Consider the following 12,697-nt stretch of genomic DNA (forward strand, 5'->3'; position numbering starts at 1 on the left):
CGAACTTTGGCTGGCCAATCGAGCAGAAAACTGGCGACAGAGCGAGGAGCCCAACCTTCGCTTTGCGCATGCGCAGGAAGTGAAAACTACCTAGCAATGTACGACGACAGCCTTGCGTGAATGGTTCACAAGAATGATTGACAGTTAAGCAGTTTCCTTATCATTGTCTTAGCTGGTCTGGCTCATCTGATCTCAGCCAATCGTGTTTTTACCATGGGGAAGGGGGCATGTATGCATGTGTGTGTGTGTGTGTGTGTGTGTGTGTGTGTGTGTGTGCGTGTGTGGGTGGAGGAGTGTTGTGAAGGGTTTTTTATTGTCAGACTCATGGACGTAATTTTTTTGGGGGGGCGGGGGACAGGGGGACATGTCCCCCCCCCCCCCCCCCCACACACACACTTTTTCCAAAGTCAAGTTTTGACCCCTGCACTTTTTACCATCCAAAATTAATATTACGCTATATTAAACTGACACTGGTTGAGCTCTAGGACCAAGCAGAAAACAACAGTTTGTGTTGAAGCCTGTTTCCCATTAGAACATATTGTAAAGACACCCCCCCCCCCCCCCGTGTCTCCCCCCCCACCCCCCCCCCCACCCCACACACACACACACACACTTCTAAAGTGAAAATTACGTCCATGGTCAGACTGTTTTTAAAATTCTGGGCACGGGAAAGAACGCGGGGTCTTTTTAATTTGTTAAGCACTTTGACTTGCATGTATTGTAGGATTAAGTGCTGTATCAATAAAGTTGATTGATTGATTGATTGATTGATTGATTGATTGATTGATTGTGTTTCACATGCATTTTCAAAGATTTCTACATTTCATGAAGATTTTTGTGCCTCATTCGTTGACAAACTGAAAAAGTATAAAATACTTTCCACCACCTCACACTGGTGGGGATGTATACACTAAAACAATAGATATGCTCTAAACAATTATTTCTCTGTCTTATACAATAAAGTGTTAATCATCTGAACTAATATAATGTTTTGTTAATTTCCTGGGATGTAATCAACTTTAAAATGCAACAGGATCACCTTTCTGTTCAACACCAACCGTCTCATGCTGCGCTGCCATCGACTTTACCTCTACTCTCATTACATTATTAATAGATGTGCCAAAAGGACTTTCAAAAGAAGCTGTAAAAGTCAAATAGAGTGTGGCGGCTTGGTGACCTTCCACAGAAACCCAGGGGGACTGTGTGATGGCAATTAGGAGGGAAATCATGGGATAGCTCAATCATTGTGGCTGGCTTTAGGGAAGCTAAAGGTAAACTGAATTAAATGCATTTGCAGAACACTGAACAATTGGGGGAAATATTGAGAAACTGATGGTTTGCTGTTTTATTAAAAACTCCCTGTCAGAGTTAGCCAATGGTGGAGGTGTGGACTCTACTGGCCAAGCGCGGTTTATTGGATCATCTACAAATTGCAACATCTGGTTATAATATGCAATATCATCAACAGTACTGTATGTAGTTTTTACCTGAATTACATCAAGTATTCATGAATCAGCCTCCACTTTGTGGATGTGTATTTTCATCCTTGAGTTACTTTATTGATGGTTAACACTCATCCAGCTCAGAGTACGATTTGTTTTAATTGGTTCAGCTGTAGTGTGTTGTTTATTGTGGTGTTGTTGACAAAAGGTGGTATTTTTGGACAATTTGAATAGAAATAATTGATTCTGGAGGAACAAATTTGTTCAACTTTTATAATTTACTGAACCCAGACAATAATCTAATGATGCCACTCAAACAAAATGATGTATGTTAGCAAATCTGTGTGCATGGCCTCTGTATTTATTATCTATTCGTTGTGTAAAACAGATAAAAAAATCAGCAAAAACCAGAAAAACACTTTGCTGATTGTTTTAGAATCTTGGAAGCGAGGTAAAACACTTAATTATCTCTGATCTACTGTGTTTTTAGTATGTCTATGTACTAAATATTAGTATACTAATACTGACACATCACACACTGGTTAGCTTTATATTAAGACAAACATATTAGAATAAACACTGTTGTTACAGAAACATACTCATTAAAATGTGGGTGTGTCATTTATGCCTCACTAACGTTATTTTTAATTAAAAAAATTACTTAAACGCAAATTGTTCTGAATGATTAAAATGAGATTAATCAAGATGAATTAATTAATTACAAAATCTTTTAGACATTTTTTAACTGAGTCCCACCTCTAAAAATTATGTGTCCTTTAAAAAAATAAACCAAACATATCTCCCAAAACAGAATTTAATTAGCTGTACATCTGTTCAAATCTAATATTATTGTGTTCTAAAAACAGCAGAAACCAGAAGAAAGGATTAAAAAAGGCCAGTTGGGCAAAAGGGACAGAAAATATGACAAAGACTGAAAGCAAACAGGAAAACCGAAATGACAGAAGTTGGAGAGGAGAAGATTACCGGTGAAGTAAATAGCGTCGAAGTCGGCAGCTTCAGTGCTAATACTAGCAGATGGGTGATAGATAAAAATAAACACGTGGCCTCAGGGTGGGCAAGACAGACAGAAAAGATAGAAAATCAAAAGAATTTGATCAGATGTGAGCAGCAGAGAGTGATAAAGAAAAAATATTAGAGACTGATAGTGAGAAATTGAGAGTGGGAGGACATGGCACACTGAAAGGTAGGACCTTCATTATGCAACGAGAATAGACAAGGGAACAACACACACAAAGACACACAAACTCTGTTTGGACGCCTACATGAAGAAAACACACAGGAGCACAGATGCAGCTAATTCACAGAGGATTGCCCAAATTACACCGGGCAGAAATTCTCTTGAAAATGACAGCGTGCTCTCTAATCGGCTGACCTTTGAACAGGACAGCGCCTCGGGGAGAGTGTGTGCGTGACACATGGAGCAGGGAAACAAAATGTACTGACCATGATGCCTGTGAGCAGACACACTCCTTTGCCACAGTAGGTGTGAGGAACCATGTCTCCATAACCGATGGAAAGGAAGGTGATGGAGATCAGCCACATGGCTCCCAGGAAGTTACTGGTCACATCTTGGGCATCGTGGTATCTAAAGAACCCCCTCCACACACACGCACGCACGCACGCACGCACACACACACACACACACACATGTAGAGGACAAAGTCAGCCAATAGGGAGATACAAATATTAAACAAAAGTCACGACTGGCCGACTACTTCCGACTGCAAAAGTGGGAATCACAACTAAAACACGTGTCCCACAAATTTTGCCTGACTTTAACACAGTTACCATAGCAACCAGACTCGGTACAGATCTAGAAAAAAAGTGGATCTTTCCGGAATAAAAAAAAATTCACCAGAAATGATCTGAAAAACCATTTAACCTCGAGAGTTTCCAATAGATACACTCCAAGCTTTTTAATCACATTTACTTCTTATTTTATTTAAATATTTTTGGTTTGAATAGAAAACACCAATAAAAGTTAACCGAGGAGCTCATGACGGATTCAGTTGCAATAAAAGCAGCGAAGAGCCGAGCCTAGCCTAGAATCTAGACCAGGGGCGTCAAACTCAAACTCACACGGGGCCGAAATGAAACTCTGGGACGGAGTCAAGGGCCAAACTTAATATTTTTGAAAAAGTGACGGCAAATTTGCACATTTTCTTTATCAACATATATGCAATTTTGAACCTTTAAATTTGGAAACAAACTTATTTCTGCATTAACACTGAATGTGGAATAACCAGATGACACACGAGCAAGTCAGTTTTAAATAAAAGGCAGCAGTGGTATTCATTACTTGTGGTGTATTCAGTATTTTTAAAATCTATTCAGGATTTATGTTTTCTTGTTTATTCATTTTTCTTATTTTTTATTCTCTTTTTCTCCTGTAATACGTGTCATCGCTGCTGTGACGTCTAGCTTTCCCCACTGAGGAACAATAAAGGGATTTTCTATTCTATTCATCTATCTGCAGCCTTTCCACTTCCTGTTTACTGTAGGTTAAATCTTTTCTCACGGGCCAACAACAAAATAAAAATATCATTTTATCTTAAATGAAAATGCAACATCTCACCTGTTAACTTTCATGTTTTGGAGCAGAAAAAGAGCATAAAACCAACATATTTAAAGCTCAGTTTGCTCCACTGGTTTACTGTGATGCTCACCTGTTCCAGCCAGATACCTGCATCATGGGGTTGATCTGAGCTGAGGAGGAGACTCCTGTTGTTTTGTTCATCTTCATCATAATAATGACAACATTAGATGACAACAGGTGCTCACATAGGTTTGTGCTGCTGAACATGTCTGAGCAGCTTGACCACGTTGTTGTGTGTCGGGGAGGAAAAACGACAGCAGCCACAGAGCCGTGCTGGTTTGAGCGTGTCGCTGCTCGCTGGAGTTATATCGGCTCTGTCTGGAAGTTAGTTGGAAAACTTTTTCTTTCAGTCGTGAACACATTACTGAGCGGCTAGAATCTCCGTTTCTGGGCTTCAACGTCAGAAAACAGCTGAGTGAACTCGGCGCTGAGTGTAGGAGTGTAGTTTGTCCGAGACACGGAGGCGCTGAAAAAACACAAAGGAGGGGGCTTCATCGGCTCCGCGCTGACGCCGCAAAGCATCATGGGAGTTGAAGTCTTTGCGGTAAAATCGGCCAGCGGGCCAGTTTTAATATATTTTTGATATTTATGTCGCGGGCCACATAAAAATGCTCCGCGGGCTGCATCTGGCCCGCGGGCCTTGACTCTGACATATGTGATCTAGACCTAGCCTGTCGGTCTAGCCACGCTTCGCTAGAACCTCCACAGCCCCAGACAGTCTGGTTTCGGTCCAATCACAGCGCCCTATCAGTTTGGTGGGTGGGATATTACTGCGACTGGGCGAAACTAAGACGAAGACGGCTCATTTGGACTCTTTAGACTTGAGCTTTTCTTTGAGTCAAGAACAGATAGAAGTTTTTTATTATTTTTAGACGAATATTATTTGCGTCTTCGACAGAGTGTGGCGAACTGCCTCGTTGACTGACGTCTGTAGCGGTGAGTACATCACGTTGTTTGTTGTCCAATAGCATGCACAGACAGTCGTAGCTCCTGCTCCACGAATGAGAGCTGCCAGTGGATCGTGGTTAGGACACACACACACTCAGGCTTGTGCACTGACCTCTCACACACTCGTACAGTCCAGGCAGCGATGATCCACAGAGAGATGCTGAAGACCAGCAACACCGTCCCGGGGCAGATAGTCATGAGGGTTTTCATTACGAACCTCGTGTTAAAATGGACCTGAAATACACACAGACCATTAGACCGCCTCACAACTCACCCTTTCATCTGCATGTTTTATGTTCATGTTGGAGGAAGGGGTCAACCAATCCTCTTTTGAAGAGATTTTCACGACAGACACACTTCAAAATAAAAGTGTGGTTTTGACAGTAGCAGAGGCGCTCGCCCTGAAACCGGAGGGTTGCAAGTTCCAGTTTGTTGCAGTTGTCGTGTCCTTTGGCAAGACACTTTACCCGCTTTGCCTGCTGGTGGTCGGAGGGTATGGTGGCGCCAGTGTTCGGCAGCCGTGCCTCAGTCAGCCAGCGCAGCTGTGGTTACAATGCAGCTCATCACCACCAGCATGTGAGCGTGTGTGTGTGTGTGTGTGTGTGTGTGTGTGTGTGTGTGTGAATGGCTGACGTTGTTATAAAGGACCTTGGGGGGTTGTGGAAAAAAAAATACATTTGCTGGAATTATTTCCAACAAGCAAACAATTAGCTAAACAGCATCAGATTTCACAGATAAAAAATATCTCTACAAAAACCGCCGTCAAGTCGACTTTGGCGCGTCAGGCTTTAAACTGTTGGTGTTTATTATACCTTTATACAGAGCTGTGAAAAGAATACACGTGTAATAAAGATTTTCCCAGTTTTCCTATTTTTGTCAACTTAAATGTTTTCAGATTAGCAAACAAATTATCAGAGTAGCAGCTAAAGATGCCCGGAGTAAAAACCAACTGCAACTGTCAAACGACTCCAAACCAAACTGGTCCTGTGTGAAAAAGTAGCTCACCCTTTCACTCCTGATGATAACAAATGCAATCAAGGTCCGCGTGAAAGGCCAGTTTAAGGTTAAAGGTCAGACGTTATCCTTCAGGATTTTCTGGTAGCGAGCATAGTTCATGGTTTCATCAGTAACAGCCAGTGGACCAAGTCCTGAAGCAGCAAAGCGGCACCAGACCATCACACTCCCACCACCATGCTTAACTGTTGGTGTGACGATGTTCCGTTTCTGAAATGCAGTGTTTGTTTTACTCCAGATGTAGCGGGACACATTTTGTCTCATCAGTCCACTGCCTTGGGAAACCTAGATGTATTTAATTGGAAATGTGAGAACAGCTTTTGTTCAGTTTTGGCCTCTTTTTTATGGTAAGCCATAACCTTAAAGACCAGGTTCACATGTCTGCAGTGGTCTCTAGTAGGGATGAGCCGGATACTCGTTTCAGATGAGTATCCGGTACGGATAAAGCATTTTTGACGAGTACGAGCATGAAACGAGTAAAACTCGTAAATATTTGTAATCGTGCTGAAGGAAAATCCTCATTGGGTAACTGACTGTCTTCATGCTCTGTGATTGGCCAGTCACGTAGAGCACCCGCCTCTCCCTACACACAAAACTCTGCAGCCGGGAGCTCACAGCTCAGTCCGCGTCCGGTCCATCCACGCACGCACACAGACAGTAACGGACCTCTCTGTGCTTGCTTCACTGTTCACGTTTCTTCAGTACTCCCTAGGTTTTCTGCAGTTTGCTTCCTTTTAAAGTTACTTTAAAGTTATTTAAAGTTACTTTTTTCATAACATACGTGGTGCATTTGACAAGACAGAGCTGAAAACGGCTCGTGCTGCGTCGGTCACTGCCTCCGCTCCGGTCGGGTTTTTTTCCTCTCTCTCTCTCCTCTTCCTCAGGATCCACTCCCTCTTTCCTTTTCACTCTCTCTCTCTTTCTTTACATTTTTTAATCACAATTGTCTATTTTTTGCTCATTTTAAATATATTTTTAATAATTTTCTATGCTCTTTTTTTTATATTTAACATTTTTCGTTTTTGTGAAGCACTCCGTGATTTTTATCTTGAGAGGCCCTATAGAAAAGTTATGTTCTTCTCTCTCTCTCTCTTAATTCATGCACTTAAATATTAATGTTCTGATTTAATTGAAAAACTTGTTCTTTAATAGTTCCTTTACTATTGTGATCAAAAACATTTAATCTCAACTCTGAGGCTGCTCTGTAAACAGTTTTCAAATAAACAATACACATAGCAACTTCTGATCAGACTTAAAATAACGTATTGATGTAAACCACACCCACTTTCGGTTAAACTACACCCACTTCCGGTTTAGGCCACGCCCACTCTGATTACAGATACAGATAGTGGATAGAGGAATGTCTTGTGAGTCAATCTCTGTAGGGGGTAGAAGACTATTTTCACGTCTAGCCTGCACGTTAAACTTAGAGAGACCAATCAAAAACAACAAGTAAAAAGTTTCTCAGTGAACTTGGTCTTTAAGAAACAGGATTTGGCCTTGAAAACACACACTGAGGGTTACCAGAGCTGATAAATGACTGTGTCGCCTCAGAGGAACCACTCTCCTCTACAGGTCTAGTAATTAGCTTTGATAACAGCAGAGATTCTTGCTGTAAATGGAGTCCAGGTCAGGTCTTGACCTCCGACTCGGGTCATGCGATACAGTGCTGGTGAGTGATTGGTCCGTTTCAGAGCAGTTGTTATAAGTGACTCATTTGTCAATAAGAGGAGCCCGTCAAGTTCTGACAGATGGATCATTTGATGGTTGAGGCCTGGAAGGGTAAACCAGCTGATAAATGACTTGTCACTTTGGAGCGGCACTTGGACGGCAGCTTCGTGTCATCTCCCCGTCGCTGTGGGCTCAAGAGCCCGAGGAACGCCGCATAAATACACCAGCAAACACCTCGATTACTCATCCAAAGTCCACTCCTTTCCCGCAGAGTTTTCATGAACCACGGTGCATCGTCGACATCCTGATCTTCCAGCGTTTACTGCTGAGCAGCATTAGAAACACGGCATCTTTTCTTTTATTAGATGACTTGCACAGATTTTTTTTTCTGCACTCACTTTCCAATTTCATTTGTCTTTTCATGGTCCATTTGAGCCGTTTGCAATTTCTCGCTCCCGTGTCATATTGTATTTCGAACAATCCACCATAGCTTACATCTAAATCTCTGAGCAGAATAATACGAAAGCAAAGGAACAGCTTTGAACTGGTTGATGAAACAAAACAAGTTAACAAGAAGAGCAGGAATCTGTCGACATTTTACGTTGAAAAGCTTCTTCAGATAATTCCAGAAACACCTTAAGAAAAGCATCCAGTTGAACTCAAGCTGCACAGACACACACCCACAGATGCAGCAGCTCTCTGACCTTATTTAGGGCACCTATACTCCTAGAGGAGGCGTCGGTGAAGAGCTTGCTGTGCAGAAGCATGACTCTGGCGATGAGGTAGAGGCGCAGGAACATGGGCACGCTCAGCACCATGTCCAGGTCGGCCTCCGCCTGCGAAGACACGTACGAGAAGGCCAGCCGTGCACGCCACTTAAATTTAAAGTCCCCAGGCACCGGATGCACTGCAGACACAAGCAGCTCCAGAGCGATCAGCAGAACCCTCTCCATCGTCATGGCGATGCGCCAGTCGTCAGCCCCGTTGTCTATGACAAACAGCTGTGGGGACAAAAAAGGACACGGGAGTGGAATCGTTAAAAGGACTGACGCGTCTTTTAGTGCCTCGCTGTGAGAGACTTCATCATCTGCTTGGTGCGGTCCTGTCACCGGTACAGCTGATTCAGGTTGTGATTACAGAAACCAGCATAAATCAGAGTCAACGTCTTTCCTGTCATGTAAAACAAAACCTGTTTAATCAGCAGTTCAGGCACATCACAGGCCTGCGAGGATCGTCTTTTTTTTAAACCGTGTCCTGTCTGGCGGTGAAGCAAACATAATTGATGTCTGAGTGCTGGTGACAAGCCTTACAGATTTACTCTCAGGTGGAGCATCAAAGCGTCTGCTTTTAATGTCACGCCTGATACTTAAAACTTTATTGTTATTGTTTTTGAATGCTTTGTAATTCTGACCAGACACGGAGACAGAGGTGAAAGAGAAAGGAAAAGAGTCTGCTTATAGACCTGCAGAAAGAGAAAGAACAGAAAAAAAACTGCGACACACAACAATACATCAGGAGCAAGCTATCACTGCGTCAACCTGATGATGAAATATAAAATCAACATTGTTTTACTGAACAATCACACGATAATAAATCACAGTGCATTTAGTGGCAACGACAGCCTTGAGACATGTGTTGAACGTGCCCAAGCCCATACTTATGTGAGCACCTGTGTGTGTGCACGCGCTTGTTTATGTAAGGTTTCTCTATAGGAGCGTCCAACAGAGAGTGTGAGGGACCACAGATCTGCCCCCAAAGATGTGTAGGAGACGGGGGGAGCTCCAAGTCCCAGATATCCAGGCACTGCCCCAGAACACAGGAACCCCAAGGAGACAACCAGACCCCCCCCCCCCCCCCCCTTCCCGAGAGGCACAGAGGATCGGGGGGGGCCACAACCAGCAGCCGGCAGGGTCTCGGGAGATATCAGCGGCAAGCCCACAGGCTCGCTCGCCGCCTCCCACCTCCTAGCCGGCCGAGCCCGGGACCCAGCGACCCGGGACCCAGAGGCGACCACCCCCGCCGGGGACCCAGCAGAGCCCAGGGACCCAGACCCCACCAGGCAGCCACCGGGATTGATCAGGCAGATGCCAAAAATCTTAAAACCCCCTGACCCGGTTGCCACGAACACTCAGGCAGACCAAGGCACCACACCCCACACCAGGTGTGGCAGGGGGAGGGGAGACGAAGATCTATATCATCAAAAGAAGTTCCAGGAGAAGGGAGGAGTCAAAGGCCCCACATGACATATACAGTCATACACAAACACAGTCACACACTCCCTCCCTCATGCTCACACATACACATACAACCAAAGACTCACAAAAATGCACGCCGGACACCCACTCATGCTCCCCGTACTGCTGCACATGGGGTACAACCATCACCGGTTACCAGAGTTTGACCCTTTCTGCTGGGGTGCTGATGAGCAGGCTCCCCCGCCCAACGCTGAGCACAGCAACCCACCACCCCAGACCCCAACCAGACGGCCAGATCTCCCTCCTAGCCTCCAAACCCAGGAAGCCAAGCAACAACAGAGGTGTGCTAAGACCCCTAGTCTCCCTCCGCCTGCTCCAATATAGTGTTGTGTGTTGATGAGGTGTATTCCATGGCTGTGGTGAGCGGGCAGTGCGGGCATTGTCTGGCCTATGCCAGCGGATGCCACGGCACCACCCCACTTGCACCCACAGCCCTCCGTGTCTAAGTGCAGTTTAAAATTGGAAGTGGGCACCGGCACTCGGGGAGGAGGCTGAGAAATCCCCCTGCCAAGTGCCGTTGAATGTGCTGACTCCCAAGGCCCTAAGTGTGTGTTTGCGTGGAATGTTGTCGGTGGAAGTGTATAAGCTGCGAGGCTCGTCTTACTGAAACGAACACAGAGACGCCGAGTCATTCGGAGCCCTGGCTCTTATGCAAAACAGGTGTCTAATTATTAAAATCACTCTAGTTAATCTTTAATAGAAAAGGAGTTACGGCTTTATTTCTTCAGCTTGTTTCTGGGGTTAGGGTGGAGGGGTGGGGTCAGGGTAAAGTGGAGTCACAGGGTCTGAGCGGCAAGGGCATCCCCTAGGGGTGGCCAGGGGTGGCCATGACCACCCCTAGAAAATTGCTGCGACCCCCCCCCCCCCCCAGGAAAAGCCAGTGTTAACAAATCATATTAATTTTCAGTCATACCATATTGATCTGGTTTATTTAAGACATAACTGTAAATCAAAACAAAATATTACAATTAATGAGTAAAGAAATAATCAGAGTGAAAAAAATACACAAGTTTCTGCTGCTCCCCATTTAAAAAATGTTTTAATCTCCATAGCTTTTTTTAACACAGCAACAGGTGAATTAACCTAAAAAATACATTTTAAAATTAAATTAGGGGTAACATTTTAAATAGCTGAAATGTATATTTCTGAAATGTTTGTGTTTGTAAAATTTAAAGGGGCATTATGGAAGTTTGACAGCCAAAACATGTATAGAAATAATAAATGTCTTCTTCATACATTCTCCTGCAATGCCCTGGTCCTGTAGAATGAGCCCTGGCATTTTTACTGTGATTGCCTGTTTTTCTGTAAAATCACAGAAAAAGAGAGATGCTCGGGTCGAGCAGGCTGCTTCATGCGCGTTCACGCTCAGGCATCGCCCGTAGCATTTGCTATCCGTAGCTTTAGCAGCAGAGAGAGAGGCAGTGCCACTTTGTCGCTGTTCCTAACGCCTAGTGACAAAGCTAGCTACATTTCTGAGGACCCTTAGCTACTTTCTGTAGAACTTTCTTCTAGATATTTCCTGCAAATTAGCAACAAAATAGCCATTTTCACTCCGAACCGTTCTTTGGTTTGACGTTGTTTCAGCTGTCATCAAGGACATAAAAGCTACAGATACTGTGAATGTCACTAGAGTGTAGCTCACCTAGTAAGATGTCTGACTCCCATGCAGAAGACCTGGGTTTGATTCTGGATGTGAACGTAGTTTATTTAAAGTTTCTTTTTTACATTAATGGTATATTTTTTGACAGTAAGATGCCCAAATTTTTATTTGAGACTCGCTGAACGGCATTGAATTCACAGATAAAAAAGATGTGGGTTCAACTTTCATTTTGGAACAATTTTTCAAGCAAGGGAAGGGAATGATCTGAGCATGCAGGAGGACTGACCCATCATAAACCTTTGTCGGCTGTGCTGAAGAGAAAGGTACAGAACCAAATTATTTAATTAATTAGCTGCGTGTTCTCCTGTCCTCTGTCCTCCGGGCCACACACACACACACACACGCACACGCACACGCACACACACACACACACACACACACACACACACACACACACACACACACACACACGCACACACACACATGCACACGCACACGCACACGCACACACACACACACACACACACACTAGAGCCCTGCACGGGCCTAAAATCTGAGCCCGTGTCCGGCCCGGTCCGAGGGGGTGGAGCCCCAGCCCGACCCGGCCCGAAAAGGTTTTCAGGATTCTCTGGCCTGGCCCGAGCCCAAGCCCGACTTTTTTTTTTAACCAACTAAATGAAAACAAAGTGCGTCAATCCTGACCAATGTGTTAAAAGACGTGCAGGACCCGAGCGTCGCAGAAGCGCATGCGGGAAGCTTCCTCCCACTGAAGCGAGTGTTTTCCAAACTCTGTCTCTCAGAGAGACTTGTCACTTAGAAAATGTTCCCTGATTATGAAACTTTGGCTGAATAGCGCTTGTTCCTGTCTCCAATGTGCGACACATCCATGAGCCGTCTGAGGAGAATCCCAGAATCTCACATCCTCTTCAGCTCATAAGCGCATATGATTACGCACAAGCGTGACCCGTCAACCTGGTCTCTCAGTAAGACTGGGTTGGGTCTGTTCAGGTTTACGCAGACAAGCTTCACATAGAATTGACTTACAGATATAAAATAAATTCAGTAAAATATAAAGCATTTTATTTAAATATCCATTCGTTATTTTACAAGCACAGAGAGCCGCACCAGATGGATGGAAGAGCCACGGGTT

At 44.3% G+C, this 12,697-nt stretch overlaps 1 protein-coding gene across 2 annotated transcripts in view; it reads right to left on the reverse strand.

Moving 5' to 3' along the window:
* kcnn3 (potassium intermediate/small conductance calcium-activated channel, subfamily N, member 3) overlaps nucleotides 1-12,697 on the reverse strand; it is a 150,053-nt gene that overhangs the window by 44,450 nt on the left and 92,906 nt on the right. For both annotated transcript variants that reach the window (XM_070551185.1, XM_015950418.3), the window contains exons 4-6: nucleotides 8,397-8,693; nucleotides 5,120-5,241; nucleotides 2,907-3,048 (exon numbers count right to left, since the gene is read on the reverse strand). In XM_070551185.1, the coding sequence (XP_070407286.1) occupies nucleotides 2,907-3,048; nucleotides 5,120-5,241; nucleotides 8,397-8,693 (561 nt within the window). The remainder of the gene's footprint in view (nucleotides 1-2,906; nucleotides 3,049-5,119; nucleotides 5,242-8,396; nucleotides 8,694-12,697) is intronic.

This window comes from Nothobranchius furzeri, chromosome 5 (genome assembly GCF_043380555.1).
Source record: "Nothobranchius furzeri strain GRZ-AD chromosome 5, NfurGRZ-RIMD1, whole genome shotgun sequence".
Classification (NCBI taxonomy): Eukaryota; Metazoa; Chordata; class Actinopteri; order Cyprinodontiformes; family Nothobranchiidae; genus Nothobranchius; species Nothobranchius furzeri.